General features: G+C 36.9%; 2 protein-coding genes across 6 annotated transcripts in view; both read left to right on the top strand.

The window, feature by feature from the left end:
• The first annotated feature begins 30 nt into the window (after positions 1 to 30).
• On the top strand, positions 31 to 5,454 carry LOC115430991 (post-GPI attachment to proteins factor 2-like). The gene is made up of 6 exons (XM_030151213.1): positions 31 to 74; positions 481 to 660; positions 1,997 to 2,246; positions 3,001 to 3,107; positions 3,448 to 3,556; positions 3,811 to 5,454. Exons 2-6 carry the CDS (start codon positions 493 to 495, stop codon positions 3,939 to 3,941), a joined length of 765 nt encoding a protein of 254 aa, XP_030007073.1. The 5' UTR covers positions 31 to 74; positions 481 to 492; the 3' UTR covers positions 3,942 to 5,454.
• Positions 5,455 to 6,925: 1,471 nt separating this feature from the next.
• stim1a (stromal interaction molecule 1a) overlaps positions 6,926 to 19,182 on the top strand; it is a 29,754-nt gene continuing 17,497 nt past the window's right edge. For 2 of the 5 annotated variants that reach the window (XM_030151764.1, XM_030151762.1), the window contains exons 1-6: positions 6,927 to 7,135; positions 7,883 to 8,015; positions 13,164 to 13,294; positions 15,800 to 15,914; positions 17,003 to 17,114; positions 18,755 to 18,870. In XM_030151764.1, coding sequence (XP_030007624.1) covers positions 7,895 to 8,015; positions 13,164 to 13,294; positions 15,800 to 15,914; positions 17,003 to 17,114; positions 18,755 to 18,870 — 595 coding nt within the window. In that variant the 5' untranslated portion in view covers positions 6,927 to 7,135; positions 7,883 to 7,894. Of the gene's footprint in view, positions 7,136 to 7,882; positions 8,016 to 13,163; positions 13,295 to 15,799; positions 15,915 to 17,002; positions 17,115 to 18,754; positions 18,871 to 19,182 lie in introns of all 5 variants that reach the window. The other 3 variants (XM_030151766.1, XM_030151765.1, XM_030151763.1) reach the window with 2 other exon arrangements.

The raw sequence follows: 19,182 nt of genomic DNA, 5'->3' as shown, positions 1-19,182 counted from the left end.
GCATGCTGCTGTTTGGAGCTGGAATTCATGATATAGACGGTTTGGGAGAAAACAGTAAACAGAGATTCTTTCAGGTAGGTTCATTTGGTTTATATCAGGCTTCATATATTCAGTAAATGCATGCAGGCAGTGAGCAGAACAAGAAGATGAAGAGAAGAATAACCTTTATTTGTCTGTATATTTTACATGCAGATATGTAACACACACCGAAATTGACCCTCTGTCTTTAACCCATCACTGGCTGAACATGCAAGAACACACCGCACACTGCAGACTAGAAACAGTGGGCAGCTATGTCAGACGACCAGGGAGTAAATAAGGGGTTAAGTGCCTTGCTCAAGAGCACATAAGCATATTAATCTCAGAATTTGCCTGGTGATTCCTGACAGTCATGACACATGCTCTTTAATTACCTATGCATTATTGATTCTATAAGATAGTGTTAGAGGTGTTTAATTCCACCTTTTCTCACTGTTGCAGATTTCATCTAAAATGCTGCAAGGATCAAATATTTTGGGGCATGAGAGGCCCTTGGTCATTCGGGTGTCTTTCGCCTCATGTGTGTTGGGTACAGTTTGCCTACCACTGCTTGGACTAATCACTTGTGTCTTCATATCTTCTATTTTTCATTTTGAGGACTCCACTGGTACTCATTGCCAGGTAATTCTAGATCAGTTACAAATGTCAGCTATGTACATGTTTCTGTGGTGGTACCCCTAATCAGGCTAACATACAGTAGTGCTCATTAGTTTACATGCCCTGACAGAATGTGCATGGGACAGTCTTGGATGTTCCAACTTGACAATGACCCAAAACACAAAACCAAGTCAATCTGTCATTGGCTACAACAGAAAAAAGTGAAGGTGAAGGTGAAGGTGAAGGCGTGGCCATCTCAGTCTCCTGACCTCAGTATCATTGAGCTACTTTGGGGAGGTCTCAAACAGGCAGTTCATGCAAGAAAACCCAAAATCTTAAAGGAACTGAAGGTGTTTTGAGAAGAAGAATGGGCAGCTTTACCATCTGAGAAAATAAAGGGCCTCATCCACAACTACCACAAAAGACTTCAAGTTGTCATTGACGTCAAAAGGGCCAATACAGAGTATTAAGAACTAGGGCAGTGTTTTTCAACCTTGGGGTCGGGACCCCATGTGAGGTTTCATTCAATTCATTCAATTCAAATGGGATCGCCTGAAATTTCTAGTAACTGATAAAAAACAAAACAAAACAAAAAAAAACCTTACTAATAAAAAATATATGGTGAGTTGACAGAGACAATCCCAATACATAAAAGACATGACAAACTCTGAAGCTGAAACTGAAGCACTGTGATACTGTTTATTTTTCAAATGTTCATTGTGGTCGGTTTCAGATGCTGCAGCTCTTTCATAATTCACAGTTTGAGTTCTTGTTTGTTCAGTATTAATTGTCAGCCTTGTAAATCCAAGCTGGACTGACTACATATCCTGACCAAGGAAAATAAAATTCTCACTTTGTGCAGTAATCTACACCTGGCTTTTCTGCCTCCGTCCATAATAATATACATTATATAGACTAAATGTCATCTAAAATTAATGTTTATTTGCAACATAGTATAGCAAACTATTACATGATAAAAAACAAATTAATTTTAGCAAAAAAATGTCTCCGTTTTGAATGTCTGGAGTTGCCAGAAATTTGTGATGTTAAAATGGGGTCATGAGCCAAAAAAGGTTGGGAACCACTGAGCTAGGGTATTTAAACTTTTGATCAGGGTTATTTGGATCAGTATGATTTAAAAAGAGCAAACACATTTGTTTGATAATACATGGCTTCACCCAACCACTATCCACAAGTGAAAGAAAGGTTTTTGTATTATCATTCATATTCTCTGAAAAATGGCCAAAGAATCACAAATTCTGCTGGGGTATGTAAACTAATGAGCACAGCTGTAGACTGTTTTGCTTTCGTTTTTGCTGCATACATATTTAAAACTGAAATAAATCTGTGTGTTTTTTAGGTTCCTAATTATCTGCCATCCATTAGTGCCTCTATTAGTCTAAGTCCTGAGTGCCACATATGGCGGTTCTGCATCGGACTACACTCAGCCCCCAGGTTCCTGGTGGCTTTCACCTACTTTAAGTTTTACAAGGCACGTTTCACCTCGAGGTTTCCTGAGAGTTTGCTCAGCTGCCTGAGCCTGGTGTTCTCTATCTCTGAAAACCTTGGCCTCTTGCTTCTCACATATGTGTCATCCAGTGAAACATACTGTAAGTAATCTGGATTTTTTTTACTATACTTACTTAACCCATAAAGACCCAAACATCCACTGGTGACCAAAACCATCTACTGATCAAAAATGTTTAATACCTGTTGATCAACTAACCCTATCAGTAAATAATTGGTGTAAAATGCAGTTTATTATCTCTTCATGATCATCAGATATGACCCATTTGGACATTCAGAGGCTCTGTAGTGAACGTAGAAACACCATCATCTTCTACAACATTGACTCATCGGTAAAACCCATGGAGTTTGACAAATGACAGTGGTTGGCACCTGGTTTGTTAAATTGATGATATATTTTCCTAAAAAAGTCACTCTTCTTCAGTTTTCTCTGTTTCTGATACAATAACCCTCAATTTTAATTTGAGATTTTACAAACATCTACATGATCAGTGAATTAAATACAGGAAAATACCTGATTTTTTTCTCTTCAAAATGCAAACTATAGAGGATAATATTATAATAAATAGTGATAAACCACTTAAGAAAAGTTGAATAGAGAGAAACAAAAGTAGCTCTGGGTCTTTATGGGTTAAAGTATGTTTGATGAAAAGCCATGTTGTCACAATGAATTATCGGCTATTGTCTAATTAATACTTTGATTATGTTTTAGATGTGTTTTTAGCCTTGAGATAGTTTGTTTTGGTAATGAGGATTGTGTGAGATATATGGGAGTCACTTGTAATAACTTTTAACAGCCCAAAATCCCACCTTCTTTTGTGTATTTGTGCTCTTTAGTTGTACATAAGGAGGGTTTTGTGCTGTTCATTATCAGCTCTATTATCTACATGTCGATAACCTGTCGTTTATGGAGGACTATAAAGAAACATTCATTAAATCCTGAGGTGAGCACCCGCACTTTCATAAATGAATGCACATTAACTTTAATTTATTGACTGAAAACAACCAATTTCTTTCACAATGAAGATGTCACAGATGTAGCCAAACCTTATATATTCTAAAAATGTCAATTATCAACATTATTGGACATATTATACTCATCTTCTGACTTGTATGTCCTCTATTTCAAGCTTTAGTTTATCAGTACCTTCAATATATAGTGTAAATACAATGTACACATTTATCATCTTATCTAATATTTACATTCGCTATTAATATTTTTCATTTCATATGAATTCAATGTGAATTAGTTTAAGTCAGTTATACTCTTTTTCCTTCCAATAGGATGCAAAGTCTCACCATTGGAAAGTACGTTTCCTGGTCCTCAATGCATGTTTCTGTGCTTTTGCTGGATTCTTCTACTGGAAACACAACATGTACTGTGAATCAGGAAGTAAGTATTAAATCAGTTTGGTCAACGGACTGAATCTTTTTTAACTTTAAAAATGATGCAGTTCCCAGTGATGTTTCTTTGCCTCTGCCCTGCTTTCTTTCTTTTTAGTAAGGACTGCGTAGTTAATTAATTAGTTGTTACACACATTTGAGCCTTTGTTTTTGGGTTTTAACATAACTGAAAACTGCAAAATAAAATACTATAAAAACAAAAGAAACAAATGATGTAATTTCTTGTATTGTTTTCTTACACAGGTTACACATTTTTTGCCCTGTTTGAGTATCTAGTGGTCTTCTCCAACATGGCCTTCCATCTCACAGCCGTATGGGACTTTAAGAGCAGGGAGGTCATGGTTGTTTCATCCTCTGAGGACAAAGACTTCTGACTAGAAACTCAAGGACTAAGTGATAAGTACACGACCGCCACGCCTGGAGGTAATGACCCAGAGCTGGTTCAAGAGGAAGAGTGGAACGAAGAACTTTTCCACATATTTCCATGATGGCAGCTCGGACAGAAGATGTCAGGCATGGACAAAAAAAAAAAAAAAAACACAAGACAAGACAAACAAAGGTGCAAATATATGGGCTCAGATTAGTGAGCTCAGAGTGTGTGGCACAGTGATGCCTTCATCTACTGACAGTTTTAATGTAATTTCAACGTTTTTACAATGCACAGTAAGTTTATGGTCATGTTGTTTGTGCCAAAGTAAAGTGACCTTTCTTCAAGTTTGATTGACTTTCAGTTTGTACTTTTATTTGCAAAAAGGGAAAATATCTTTACATGATTTCATAATGAATGGACATAAGCAGGGGAAGAGTATTTGTACTGAATATGACTGCAAATGATGACCTGAATTTCCATGCAGGCTCTAATTTTATCATTGTAAATTTTTGATCAGTTTTCAGAACTGGATTCTGCGTACTTCATGTGTCCTCAATCTTAATCTACTTCAGGTATTATGAGCCCACAGCGCTTACCACCACAGTGACCCAAAAGTTAATACTGCTGGATAAAACCAAGGTATCAAATGAAACTTGTATTTTTTGCCAGCATTGGCTTTAAAAAAGTGAAATTAAACTGAACGGAAATTGAGGTCTGCAAGTATGTGTACATGTCTCAACATCACATTGTGAGGACCAGCTGACTCATTACATGTACTCAGTGTAATGCAGGTTTTACTATGGGTCAGGTTTCATGGATGTCTTTAAGTTTTGTCAAATATCTTGATTCATGCCTGTGTTACTGTAGAGACCAGTTGGTGGTGATGTACTGGACTGGATTAAATTAAATCAAAGTGGTGACTCAGTGTTAACAGTTATTCTAATGGATTATTATTCAAGGATACATTAATCTTTATAGTGCAAACACATTTCCTCATAAATACCACAAGACATGCAGCCTAAATAAAGCTACCAATTAGAAACAACCAAAGAGTTACTTCAGAAATTTACAAAACTGTCTATTTTTACCTAAAATATGATCATTTAATTCATTATCACAAACCCAATGAGGCTGAAGTAAATGGAAAAGGAAGGAAATAAGTTAACTTGTCCTTAGATGCTACAAATGCATAAATGCTGTGTAATATTTTATATCTTTTATTGGGAAAAATGTGGATTTAGTCACACAACAATACAAAAAAATAGGATTTTTGAAGGATTATAATCACTAAATTCCATGATGAAGTGATACTCATGATATCTTGAAAACTATAGCCACTTATACCACTTTGACTTTTCCACAAACAATGCACAAGCGAAAACTTCTTTAAAAATTAAATCACATTAAATACTGAGTTTTATTTGTGTTTTATACACATTTTAGTGTGAATGCATAGCTAAAATTTATGTCTCTCTGAAACCCTCTGTTGCTGCTGTTTTGGCTAGGACACTCTTAAGCAAAAGATTAATAATTTGGTGAGTAATTTCTGGGGTTAAATAAAAGGAAAGGTTAAATAAAGATTGAGGTTAAAATTAACTAAGCTAAAATAAGATCAAATAAAATAAAGTATTGAGCTTTATTTGTGTTTTATGTACATTTTAGTGTGAATGTGTGACTGAAATTATAGGACAGAATTTAAATTAAATTAAATTAAATTAAATTAACCCTTTCATGCATACTGGTCACTACAATGGACATTTATTCTACAGCTGTTCTCTTGTATATTCATGGATTTTGTTGTTTCAGTTCCATATCAGCCAACACAGTGAACACTTAAATGCATCATCCCATACACTGCAATTCATACCACTGCTGTAACTTTGCTGTTCTTGATAAACTTGATCTGCAGGAACATGTTTGAGTGTAAATCAATTCCTTGTTATTGTTAAGAGTTTTGTTTTGTTTTTTTTTAAACAAAAAGGTTTGTTTTTTTTTTTTACATATTATCTCCATAAAGTGAGTAATAACTAATATTAGAGTATGTTAAAATGTGACAAAACATGAGATTAGCAGAATTTTAAAACATTTTTTTTCATAGTTTTCACACAGTATATCAGTAAATACATGTCTCTTTGGTTCAAAAATGAACCGCAGGGTGTCCAGCTGAGTGAATATTTTTGCAATTCCATGAAAAATCCGTTCATAAAAAATTCAGTCGCAGTGTTTTTTTTTTGTTTGTTTTTTTTTAATCATGCCTTAGGAGGAATAATAACACACACAAAAAAAAAATCTTGATTTATGCATGAAAGGGTTAAATTAAATTAAATTAAATTAAATTAAATTAAATTAAATTAAATTAAATTAAATTAAATTAAGTACTGAGTTTTATTTGTGTTTTATGTATGTTTTCATCTGAATGTGTGACTAAAATTATAGAAGAACAAAAATAAAATAATTTAAATTAAATTAAACTAAATAACAAAGTACTGAGTTTTATTTGTATTTTATGTACGTTTTAGTGTGAATGTATGACTGAAATTATAGGACAGAATTTAAATTAAATTAAATTAAGTACTGAGTTGTATTTGTGTTTTATGTATGTTTTCATCTGGATGCATGACTGAAATTACAGAAGAACAAAAATAAATAATTTAAATTAAATTAAACTAAATAACAAAGTACTGAGTTTTATTTGTATTTTATGTACGTTTTAGTGTGAATGTATGACTGAAATTATAGAAGAACAGAAATAAAATAAAATAATAAAACTAAATTAAATTAAATAAGATAAAAAATAAATAAAATGTTAAAGACAATATTTTTTTATATATATAAATGTATAATGTTCTCACTGCTTTAAAACCCATTGTGGTGTTGTAGTACTTCTATACGTTCACTAGATGTCGCACGTCTTCAATACTTCTTTCCGTTCTCGTTTCTCCATTCGTTTCCCACTCCAAACTTTAGATGGCGCCACCTGCCGACACCAAACAGAGACGCAATGGCGTAGAGGAAGACAAACCCACAGCCTGTCCACATTCTGCGGCTTTTTCGGTTCAGTCTCTCGTTCGGGGGAAAAGACGGAGAGCGTGTACAGGAGGTGGAGTTCGCCGTGCTTCAACTCCTGGGGACCAGACATCTGCTGCAATGCTAACACGGAGCTGAAACTACTGATCTGTAGGCTCTGGTACATGACAGGTAACTTATTCTTTTGTTATCCAGCATCACCTTTGTGTCGGTACTAACACAGCCTCAAACTACAGTTGGTCTGTATTTATGAACGTCCCCTGTTTGATTTGCTGTGTCTTGTTAGCTTAACGTCAAATGTGCTAATGTCCCTCAACGGTAGATACAGCCTGTCGACACCGATTAAACTAAGTGGGAAAACAATAAAAGGTTGACGCTGTGTTAGTTCTGTATTGTTAATCCCCTTTTATCGAATGTTACATCTCCTAGTTAGCTTATATGTTTAGCAAGCTAGCCGAGCTTTGACAGACATTCAGCCAGCACGCGCAGACAGACTCACCAAGCAGCTGTTACTTTTTAGTATCCACTTATTTCCCCCCTCAGAACAAAAAAGACTTGTATTTGCGAACATAACCCCTTCTGTAAACTGGAGATATATCTGATTGAAGGTTGTAAAGACAGGTATTGGTCAGCTAACGGCGATGTAAGGATGACTGATTCAGGAAGAAGAGGCACTTCAGAAGTGATAGCATGTGTCTGGAGCTGCTGCAGGGAATCTTTATGTAACTAGCCGTATTTCTTAGTGTTCTCTAAGCCGATTAATGGCGCTTCTTCTTCCTAAGCATAGGTTTTCACTAACAAAGCATCCTATTGTTTGGCAAATAAGCTGTATTTTAGTGATTTATAAAGTCATTTGTAAAGTTTGTCATGGCACCATTGTCATTCTCTTGTTCTTTTTTTTTTTTTTTTTTCTTCCAGCATACACCAGTCATGGAATTTAACAAATTGGTGACCTTGTGGATATTCTGCTTGTGCCTCATCGGGGAGAGTTGGACTGAAAAACCAAGTTCACCCACACCGGAGAGTCAATCTGCTGAAAATGGTGTATCAGGTGAGCAGCCAGTGACCACCTTACACTTGTATTAACATGTTAAATTCAAATGTTTGACTCTTTATCACCTATCATACAATCTTGACACACTATAGATTGACAGTGTGGTGCCGTAGTGTGCATGCCATATCTTTGTAATTGTGCAGGCACTAAATGTAGCCATGCTGAGAATAGTCAGACAGGCATTCTTCAGTAAGCCCTGTCCTCCAGCCTTGCTAAAGCCTCATTTTCAAACAGGAGGTAATTGATCTAATGGTTAGTGGGGTAAATGAGCAGAGGAGAGGACGTACAGCTGAGTTTATGATTCAGAAAGGAATGAAACACTTTGACAATAGTTTCTAATACTTAACAAGATGAGATCAGCTCCCAGCAAGTAACTGTTTACACTTTTGACTGTGAATATTTTTATGCAGCACCCTCTTTTTATATCATTTTTGGTGAAATGTTGTCATACCACAAGTCTCACTGAATTGATTGTACCTTACTTTACATTTTTATTTGACAGCACTGTGTAACAGTTAAATATAAACCTCTCATGTCTTTCTCTAGATATTTACAATGTAGTATAAGAGGCCGTGCTGGCACCGTATCAAAGCTACTTATTGTGCTAAATACAGATGGAATGAAGATTTGTGCATTGTATTTTCATTTCTGTTTATATATTGTAAGTCAGCTTAACTACTGCCTATTCTAAACTTGGAAATGTACTAGATGCAGTCTTGTGAAAGGCAAAGTCCAGCCCCTTGTGATTGTGCCCCATGAGACCTTATTTCATAAAAAAAAAAAAAAGACGATTTTTTTTTTATTATCTGATGTATATTGTGCTCTCTTTCACACATGTGATGTTTATCTGTTGAAAGGGTAATTTTACAAGTCATTGTTTGTTGTAAAAACTGTTTCATCTGAAAGTGTTGTGTCATCATAACTGTCCTAATCTGAATACATCTCTGCAGCTTCAGTGTGACCAAACTTTGTGTGATTTCCACCTTTTGAATACCTGGTTCTCTGAGATTGAGGTAGAATTTGTCAAGGTAAAGGTAGTTTTGGTGTTGCTGACATGAGTCCAGTGAAGCTATACTGTTTTAAAAATGTATTATCTGTGTAAAATTTCTTTGTCCAGGAAAGGAAACTGAACATCTCTCTTATTTACAAAAATGGATACAAAATATTCAACACGGACATTCCAAAACACATTCAAATTAGCCACTGATTATCTGTAGAATTGACTCCAGTGAAAGGATTCTCATGAAACTGCTTGTGTCTCTGCTGCTTCAACGCAATCACACTTAATATGATTTCCACCTCTTTAATATTTCTGTTGTTCTCAGAGATTGGGGTTAAATTTGAAGAGGTAACAGTCCTTTTGGTGTTAGTGACATATATCACATAAGACCAGAGGTGCAGTCCACTGAGCCATTTCACACCAAATTAGATGCTACCTCTCTATCTTTACCACAAATTGTGACTTTCTGAACTTGTTAAATTATATTTCAAAGACAGACATCCTGTCCACAGTGCAATTGCATGATTCAAATGGGATTAGTACATTCGTTCCAAAGTAATGTCCCATGATGCACAGCAGAAGAGGCAGGCCTTGACCTCTGTGTTGGAATATAACTATTATGATTTTGTAATTGCTTGATTAGTTATATCTATTTTGACAACCCCTTTGAGTTAGTCTTATTTGTTTGTTTGTTTATTTGATGAGGACAGCACATATTAATGAACACTCAGTACAAATAAAAACATTACTTTGTGTAAATATGCCAGATTTAGCTGGGAGCTATTTTCCATCCGTAGTCCTCAACATTTAAAAACAGACTAAACATACAGACAAGACAATACAGTGTCTTTAAAGTAAAAGCAGTCAAAACTGTTTGATTCCAGCTCCATAAATGTGTCTGTTTTTCTGATCTCACTACTTTTTTTTTGTTTGTTTGTTTTCTATTCCTTCTGTATGTTTGTGTCATGGGCCAAGCAAGATATTTGAAGACATGTTGGGTTTTGAGAGACTTTTTCACCAATTTTTGACAATTTATTGACAAAACAATTGATTGAGCAAATTGACTACAAATATAATTGTTATAATAGAGGCTTTGTATTTACAGAATCTGAATCTAGTGACATAAAACATTAAAAAAAAAATCCATTATTTTTCCAAACAGCACAGTAAATATTCAGCAAATACGTTCCGCATTTAGATCTGTAAAGTCATTGTTCAAGTTGTATGTAACATTTTGTGCTTGAAGCAGAGTTTTTCTAATCTGTGTCACATGTTGAAGGAGTCATAAGGGAACACGCTGTGTGGGAAGAATTAATCCTTGACATTAACATCTAGTGCCTGACAGGTTTTTTGAATGGTGGTGGTGCATGGTAGGAGCTGCTGTTATGAAGTAGAAAAGTTATAGTGTGTGTTGTCCATCTATACACAGTCACACAAAGAATGACTTGCGTAACTTGAGCTCTTAAAAAAGGGGCAGGCTGACTGGTATGTAAATATCTTATCTTGTGTCTCTGGAGGTTTGCAAGCCAAATGAGAAAGAGGGCCAGGTTGGAAGTTTGCGAGTGTTGCAGGTGGCAGGTTTTCACCAAAGTAACTGTCATTCTTTGTTAAACACAGTGAGTGTGTGAGAAAGCAATTGCCTTTTTGGTATGTGGCTTTGTAGGTTCTCTGAAGCTGAAACGTGTGTACGCTGTGGTTAAAAAATTAACTCGTCACTACGCAGAAGTTCACATTGTCCATCCAGCCATGTTAGTTCTGGTTTGAGCGGTCACATGCAGAGCAATAAAAAAACACAGCTTACAGCACTTAATATTCACACGAACACTATTTCTAATGCAGGGATATGTGAAATGTTTTAGTTTCTGTTTTGTTTCTTTATCCACTAAGCCTGCCTGTCATAACATGTGGATCTGGGAGTAAAGATTGGATTGGTGTGAGGAAAAAAGAACATGGAGCTGTGTGATTAGTTGCTCAGTGGAAAAGGGTTTTACATTGTTGATGCTTCTGTAAGTATAATAAGATTAGAAACTCTATTTGTTTAGCACTTTTCTTCACGAGCTGCAAGAGAAAGTAGATAATATAACACTGATTTACTCTAACAATAAAGGATCATTTGAGATATATGGTCTTGAATTGTAACAGATAGATATTTGTAAAGCGGAAGTGGGAAGATTATGCACCGTATTGTGGTGAGGTTTATGCAGGCCAAATGAAAAGCAATGCACACCAGAATATTTGTTTAAGTTTAAACTAAAGAATACATGTTGAGCAAGCACAGGAATGTATTATTTCATTAAATTCTAAAAGCAATATATTTGCTTGGTAGATGTATTATGTTAAGTAAGTTAAAACCAAACTTTTACTCGGTTAGGAAATAAAGACACTTCATCGTTGTAGCTTCCTTTTTTAACCTTGCTTTCACCTTCCTCTTTTGCGGCTTTAATTGCAGCAGACTAATTCAGTAAAAAGCACATATACTGTGTTTAAATGTATTTTCTGCTCATCCAGGAAAGGAAATTGAACATCTCTATTAGTGGCAAAAATGGCTGCAAGATAGTTCACACAGATGTTCCAAAACAGACTCAAATGAATCTGTGTATCTGCAGAACTGAGTCCGGTGAAAGGATTGTCATGAAATCACTTGTACCACATAACCTTATCTAAATACAGTTGGATGTACTGTTGTTACAGGTTGCTGATCATGCCCTTTCACACATCTATTGAGTGCCTACAGTACATGCCAAACAAGTTTTCCTCTTAGAGGGAGCGGCACCATGATCTCTCATCTGACAGTGGTTTTCTAATCCCTCAGGAAGGAAGGAGAGGGAACACAGAAGGCTGATAGGCTTCACTAGATAATGGAATTATACAAATGAAGTTATGGATGGGTTTTTGAATAGAAATTAATAATATGTTTTTAATCACTTCACATATTACTACAGCCGGATGGGGGGGGTAAAAAAAAATACACATTTAATCTACTAATTTGAATCTATTCTGCTGTATGGTTTCCAAAACAGAATTTACATAATTTCCTAAAAACTGATTTTTGCATTTGCCTTGAAACATGCCCAGTGTACGGTTCACAGCGTTGGTCACACACTCATGGTTTGTGGCCTCTTGGTAACATCCCTACATTGAATGAAACACTTCATATAAACAGAGCTTTGTCTGAAGCCAAGGAATTTTGCAGTTCACTTATCTCAGTGAGGAAGATAGGGTTCCCGAGGGCAAAGGAGCTGCATTCTGACTCTCCTTTAAAGCCCACAAAATGTTAGAAGCCATGAACCTGCTTGGCCTTTATCGGTTTGTCGTAATGTTGAGATATGTAATAGCATCGAGCTGAAATGAGTCCTTGAGAAACTTGATCACATTAAGTCTTTATTCGTATTGACAATGCCTTTATTGAACTGGTATTCTTTATTGTAGCTGAAGAAATTGTTTAGCTCGAACTGCATTGTCACTGCTCACTAATAATATAATATCAGGTTATGACTTTTTGTCTTATCACTGTGTAACAGGCGAGAACCATGACTAAGATTTCCTTCAAATTCCTCATGAACTGCATTGTTGTAGCTGTGGATACAGTATTGCTTTGTCTGAAGTAGAGCTGATAAGTTTGCGCCAATAGGACATTTTACAAACTATTGGTATCAGCAGAAGTTGGAACCAGTTGTTAATATTAAACTTCTAAACTGTAGGTTTAAAAAAACAACCCACACACATTTTTATAGTTAGCTGGATATTCATTTACAGATTAATTCATTCAAGAGTTTTATGATCAAAGTTTCAGGTTTATTTATTCAGGTATGTATTGCTTTGACTTGTTCAGTTCAATGGTTATCCGGTTTCATGCCTAATGCGTTTCCAGTGCCAATTGTTTGGGGGATGGGCCAGGATAATGTCAGCCGATTAACTGGTTATCTGCTTTCCCCCACAGCAAACTATGATATTATATGGGCCACTGCTATTCTGAATACACATGGAAGTTTCAGACAGTCTTGTACAACACATATGTCAGCCCTGGTGGATTAGATTTTCTGCATCAGGCCATTCTCTGACAATTTCTGAATTAACTTATAGAAGTGTAACATATGAACCATACAGTGTGCCACCATATTGACATGACTCTTCTTTACCAACAGATTTTTGTCGCATCGATGAGCCACTATGCAAGGATGACAACGCCATTCTCAGCTTCGAGGCTATCCGTAATATCCACAAACAGATGGACGATGACGCAAACGGCAATGTAGACGTGGTAGAGACAGACGGTGTAAGTACCAGCCTTAACAATTATCATTCTTCAGGAACTGACGCTCTGTTGATGCGATATACTTGCTTGTGCTCTGAGAAAGGTGGTGGTCTTCATTCAGTCTGAAGAGGCTTACAGGTATCACTGAAATAATCCTATGTTGTCTGACTTGTTAGCGGATTTGCTGCAAGGATTTGCTTTATGGAAACCCTGTAATGTCCTTAGTGTCATGCTCTTCACAGCAGCGGGATTTGTCCTGTTTGTGCTCCAGTGCCCTTTTCCTGAACTTTTTGACAAATAATTAACTTAATTCGATTAGGCGTGGTTGTAAATAAAAAGCATGTTTAAAGGCCTGTCATTAGATTAGTGTGTCTGTAACAAAGGAGAGTTAGCTGTTTTTTTTCCACCAATACATGGAAAACAGATACTGCTAAATATTGATTCACAGCTGTATAATGTTGATAAGAAGTTTGGAAGTCAGGTCTGTTACTTTTCAGACATGGAGTCTGCATGTAAGTCATTCAGTCATATCTTAATTGGTAGTCTAAACTGCATGGTATGTTCTCAAACAGGCCTCTTGTGGAGCCTTATTTTGGTTTGATTCAGCCTGTGGTGCGTAGTTGCTTAGTTGGAGGCCAGACCAAAGCAACTAGCATCATCCCTGCAGCCATTTCTGCTCTTAGAAGAGCCACTTGTCATGCAAATGCTCCCGAGGCAAAGAATCAAGTGCAGGACAGCGAGCACTCGTATCAGTAGTGGCTTTGAGATGAGAAGTGCAAAGCTCGAAACGATAAAGAGCACTTCAAGACAGTAGGACTGGTTCTGTTGTATTACACTGGCTGAATAAAGAGGAGATGTGTTTCTTTGTAATCGAGATCAAAGTCTGCATCCAGCTCAGCCGCAGCTACATTATTTGCTACACACCGTATTTCCAGTAACATTATATTCCACTTGCATCACCGACCATCTGTCTACACTATAGCAGTCTTCCTACACAGCTCTATCAAGAAATAAAGGAATCAGCATCATGACTTATTACCGTCTTCCACAGTGTGTGAGTGGAAGATGAGTTGGCTTTTGTGGGGGTGCAACATTTCACGTAGGGTTGGTTTTTAAAGGCAGTGGTGACTTGAGACAGCCTACAGTGGAGTGTGGATCCATTGAACAGCAGCTGACCACTAACACTTTCAATGAGATCAGAGTGGAATCCAGAGAGCCATAAATTTTACTATGTGTGTGCAATTTAATATTTGCCACAGTACCCTGAATGCCCTAGTAAATGTTCTCATATCAGACGCATCCGCAAAATGCAGCTTCATAATATCCTCATTCTTTTTATCACTGTTACATTTATATTGTGTTGATGAAAACCTTATACAGTCGGTTTGTCAAAATGTAATTCACCCAAATATCACATAATAATTTATCAGATAAGACGTAAGTTTCATAAAATATGGAACAAAAACACAGTTGTATTTTGTTGGCTGAAAATGTAGAAACACAAACACTGTTCAGTGAAACCAATTTAGCAGTCAGCAGCTCAAACTGACCAACATGAATCGAGTCTGCCTCCAACCTTTAGTGCTTTCACATAGATTACATCCTGTTTCTGTTGCAGAGTTGAAGGTCTAGGTTGGTCTGTGGTGACTGAGGTGAAATGAGAATTGACTGGTGATGAATAGACTGACTCATAGTGAAGATAAAAATTTACTTTACCGTACAGCTTGGTGATACGGACAAAAGGGTAAATGTTGTAGACAATTTATTCATTCAACCCATGTCTGGCTCCATGAACTGACTTCAAAATTTTATTAAAAAATACGAAATACAGTATCTTTACTAAATCTATGTGTTGTATATGACTAGAGAAACACACTGTCAGTTAATATATTGTAGTAAGCAAACAGGTTTGATTTAGAATTTTGTTGTGTAAGAAATTCCAACAAAATGCAGATTTTCAGAATTATTTCAATATATTGCCCAACCTTACTTCAAGGTTTGGCTTTTACGGTACAGTGAAAATACAGGGTTCAGTGTCTCAGGAAAAAAAAAAAAATTAACATCCGTCTTGCTTGTAGTGACATATAAGGTATGAAGCCTATTAACTCTGTATCATTTAACAGTGGAAAGGGCTGGTCATTTTTAGTCGATATATGGACAAGTGTTTTATGTTCCTTTCACAGTAAAGCAAGTGTGCAAAGATGCGCTGGACCTGGAGTCATAAAGATCACACAGCTGAAATGGGTCAAAGTTTACAGTCCTCATAATGAACTAAACCCTCCATTACCATCTAATGATGTAGCCTTTGTTTACTTTTATACATTTTACAGAACAGTCCCAAACTAAGAAATACCATCTCTCGTACTATGTGACAATGTTTTATTTCCTGAATTAGGAAAAGGAAACAAACCAACTTATTTTACAGATTTGGACCAGGTTGTATCACTTCTCATACTACACCACAGAACAGCTTTAGGAATTGAATAACTTCTTTGTGAGTGTTCAAACATTCTTGTCCTTGTGCAGTTCCTGAGAGAAGATCTAAACTACCATGACCCCAAGGCCAAACACAACAGCTTCCATGGGGATGACCAGTTCATCAGTGTGGAGGACTTGTGGAATGCGTGGAAGGGATCAGAAGGTACAACTCTAAGACCTTTTTTTCTAGAGCATCTGGAAGATTCCTGTATTATTTCTGCATTTCTACAGCTGCTTAGTAGGTAGTCAGCTTTATTTTCACACTCTGTTCCACATTCAGTGTTGTGTTATTGATACTAGAGTCTTACTCCCAGAGGACTGCAGTACATGGCCAGTAAATTACAGCTTGTGTTTCCTCGTCGCTGAATGTGTTTCACACTTTACCCCTGACCTTGTTACTCGCCCAGAAAAAGAGCAACACACTTGATCAGATGGTACGTCCAGCAAAGTGTAGTGTGCTTATCAGTGCCAGGCTGTAACAGAAGGGACTTCATTGAATCTGTCACCACAATATTCACAACCACACAGGCACCTCCTTCTGCTTATCTGTCAGACTATTGTGTGGTGTTTTAAGAGAACTTTTCATGTGCTATGTCCAACACTCATGTCTTTCACACCTTTTCCTTCAGTCTACCTTAGTCCCCTTGTTCTGCTCAAAGTACTGGCTTGGTCTGCATTGCAGTTCAGCAACAGTGCTCTAGAGGTTTTAAGCCAAAAACCGGGTTTTTGTTGAGAAGAGCAGTGCATTTACACAGACAACTCACACTGCTGACTCTCTGCCAGGAGCTGAGGAGCAGATTTCCCCTCACAAGACAGGATTTTGGGAAAGCTTGCATAACATACACTAGCTTTATATATGTTCTACTGTGTAAAAATTCATAGTTGTGGATGAGCATAGTTATAGTGTTTTTCTCCTGTACCCAGTTATAGAGGGTTGAAAATCAAATGTTTAACAGTAGATTGGTACTGACTGACAGAGGCACCGCCAGAGGTTATACTTGACATCAATGGCTGGTTATACATCTCCTTCAGTCTGAATTCTTCAACCCACAGAAGTAAACTTTGTGTACATTGTGCAAGGATTTTCTTCACCTGCTATAGAAGTAAAAAAAAACGCTTTTAAAGCAAACATGGAGTTTACCTTCACATCTGTAACCAAAACGATAAAATCCATCGTTGTTGCTGTCTGTTTTTTGCCATTTGAGTATCAATGGGAGTAAAATGTGTTTTTAATTTGCTTTTTTCTGTTAGTGTATAATTGGACAGTGGATGAGGTGGTGGAGTGGCTCATCACCTATGTGGAGCTGCCACAATATGTGGAGGCCTTTCGCAAGATGAATTTTAATGGAAGTTGCATGCCAAGGTAAGGAATATTCAGAAGCATAGAAAATGTGTACTTAACTGGATCTATGAAAAGAACTGAGATTTGACCACAGTTAATCATGCAGTTGTGATTTTTCAGAACATCTTTAAGACTTTTTGTTAGAATATTGGAATTCTTGGTAGAGGTAAAAACATTTAGTTTGTAATTGAACAAATGTGATGTTATGCTGATTATTTCGCAGCTGTTAAAAAGTCCGCACATTATAAACCACTAGCGGCATGGTACCTGTGGTGCCATTGTATGATAGCATGATCAGTAGAAGTTGTCTGCCACCACTATCCATTTGTAAACTACCATTTAATAATGCATTGTGCAGGTAATAATTTGAGCCAACATGCGAGGCATGAAGGGAAGAGCATGTATTTGATTGGCCTGTCAAGCATGATGAAATTCATACAGCGGTAGTGAACTGCAGCCTTCACATTGTAGCATGGTCTGGTAGCAGTAGAAATTTCATGAACAGCAGCGTAACCACCAGTGTTGGGCAAATTACTTTGAAAAAGTAATTAATTATAGTTACTAATTACTTTTCAAAAAAAGTAATCAAATTAGTAATGGAATTACTCCTTCATAAATGTAATTAGTTACCAGGGAAAGTAATTGCTGCGTTACTTTTTTGAAAAACCTTCAAATGTGTAAAAGGAAACAGATTTTTGAGCATGTTTCATGGCCCGTTTCATAGAGTAGAACAGCAGACAGGTACTTCATACCATAACTGTTGTGAGGCTGGGGTTCACCAGAGCCCAGATTTTCTACCACATGAATGCATATTTGCATTTATAGGAAGAAGATGCTCCTCCAGTTAATCCCACATCTCCATTTTTTTCAGTCGCTCCACCTGGATACAGCAGTAAATGTCTCCAGTCCAGTTAGTTGGACTGTCACTGATAAGTCCTCCCCTAAGCCAAACTGCGCACGTAGCTGCGTTCAAGTGAATGGGGTGTGCTGGGACAACTCAAACTCCGACATGTCATTAGTTGTTCAGGTGAAGGCAGCGTGGACAATTCAGACTCATGTGGCGTACAGGTGAAGCATGAAGGCAGTGTGGGTAATTTTAAGAACAGCACGTAAACAAGTGACTCACAACGAATTGGTTGTTATCGTTCACTTAAAAGAGCCGTTCAAAAGACTCGACTCGTCCGCGAACGTCATATCTCTCATGCCTTGCTGAGTGAGCCAGGACGGATAAAATCAGCCAGAATGCCTCAAAACATTTGAATACGGACATAAAAGTGTGCCTAGTCGATAGTCAGGTAATGTTTCAAATAATGTGGCGAGTTTGGCGGCGATGGAGCCTGTGAAGGCAGAGGAAAACCCGTACAAACGCCCTCTTGAGCTGCAACATCGATTGGACAAAGCCGCGCGGAACGTCCATTATAGTAGGATTATAGTTCATCAGTCATTGTCACTGCTTTACTTCTTTTGATTCTTTTAATGGAATTAAAGGGATCCAGTGTTTCAAGAGGCACGGTTCATTATTTATAATGTAGATTTTAGACTAATTAGTTCATGTCAGAAGATTTGTTAAGGGTTACATGTCTGTTATATCTACGTGGATTACACCCTTTTCCCTTACTTCCTTGTTTTTACATAATGACTGTTTGTCCCTTCTCCCTCAGGCTTGCCATCAAGAACACCACGCTGACTCTCTCGATTCTGAAGCTTTTGGATCGTAGCCATGTGCAAAAGTTACAGCTCAAATCTTTGGACACTGTACTGTTTGGAGCTCCCCTGAGTATGTGACGTTTTCTTTTTGGTATTGCTGTCAAAAGTCATATTTGTGGTTTCTCTTCTTTATTCCAGATGTTAAAAAGAAAATTCGAGGAAATAGGAAAGATTATGGTTAATGAGCGTGGAATGTCAAAAACATTTTAACTGAAGTCAGTATAAGTTGGGGAAATTTTTTGAAGGACATTTTCTATGAAGATTGTACAGCCTTGACACATTTATATGCTTCCAGAGTGACTTTTAGCTCTATAAAGGTGTAGTGTTGACAAGCTCAGTTAAAACTCTTTCATTCAGAACATTCATTAATTTTTGTTTGATT

The sequence above is a fragment of the Sphaeramia orbicularis genome, chromosome 13 (genome assembly GCF_902148855.1).
Source record: "Sphaeramia orbicularis chromosome 13, fSphaOr1.1, whole genome shotgun sequence".
NCBI classification, from domain to species: Eukaryota; Metazoa; Chordata; class Actinopteri; order Kurtiformes; family Apogonidae; genus Sphaeramia; species Sphaeramia orbicularis.
The sequence above is the reverse complement of the archived record's forward strand: the minus strand, read 5'-3'. Positions and strand labels throughout refer to the sequence as shown.